The sequence below is a fragment of the Nematolebias whitei genome, chromosome 10, assembly GCF_014905685.2.
Source record: "Nematolebias whitei isolate Nwh7 chromosome 10, NemWhi1, whole genome shotgun sequence".
Lineage (NCBI taxonomy): Eukaryota > Metazoa > Chordata > Actinopteri > Cyprinodontiformes > Rivulidae > Nematolebias > Nematolebias whitei.
Window position 1 is genome coordinate 682,181 of NC_056507.1, and position 898 is coordinate 683,078.

The 898-nt window shown below is 40.1% G+C and overlaps 1 protein-coding gene across 1 annotated transcript in view; it reads left to right on the forward strand.

The window, feature by feature from the left end:
- cdhr5b (cadherin-related family member 5b) overlaps positions 1-898 on the forward strand; it is a 50,077-nt gene that overhangs the window by 46,713 nt on the left and 2,466 nt on the right. The window contains exon 14 of the mRNA XM_037682499.1: positions 70-236. Coding sequence (XP_037538427.1) covers positions 70-236 — 167 coding nt within the window. The remainder of the gene's footprint in view (positions 1-69; positions 237-898) is intronic.

The window sequence follows — 898 nt, forward strand, 5'->3', positions numbered from 1 at the left end:
TCTTGATTGACATCTGATTCATGGCTGACCATCTTGATTGACATCTGTGCTCACTGACTGTTTTTCCAGAGATGCCATCGGGTGAATTCAGAGGATCGGACATGGCAGCGCTCAGTGCGACCTTGGGTGTTCTTTTATTTGTTTGTCTCTTGGTCATTGGGCTCCTCGTTTGTCATGTGCGGAGGGGGAAAGCAGACTGGAAGAAGATCCAAGAAGTGACCATGTTTCGAAGCTCTGTAAGTTTACATTTTGTAATTCACCAAAAAGGGCCCAACAAAGAGTGGAGAAACTTAAATCACCCAGACAACAGTGTCCATGTCTTTAGACCCCTTCCATATGGAATGGCTACATTTCTTTTTGTAACATGGAAGGATTCATGAGTCTGAAGGCAATTATGACACTGGTGTGAGTTTAGTACTCACTTAACATGATCTCCTGTCATTTCATACTCAAATTGTTCTTCTGCATCATTACTTTACAGGTCCTTCTCAAAAAATTAGCATAGTGTGATAAAGGTCATTATTTTCCATAATGTAATGATAAAAATGAAACTTTCATATATTTCAGATTCATTGCACACCAACTGAAATATTTCAGGTCTTTAATTGTTTTAATACTGATGATTATGGCATACAGCTCATGAAAACCCAAGATGCCTGTCCCAAAAAATGAGCATATCATGAAAAGGTTCTCTAAACAAGCTATTAACCTAACCATCTGAATCAACGACGTAGCTCTAAACACCTGCAAAAGATTCCTGAGGCTTTTAAAAACTCCCAGCCTTGTTCATTACTCAAAACCACAATCATGGGTAAGACTGCCGACCTGACTGCTGTCCAGAAGGCCATCATTGACACCCTCAAGCAAGAGGGTAAGACACAGAAAGAAATTGCTGAAC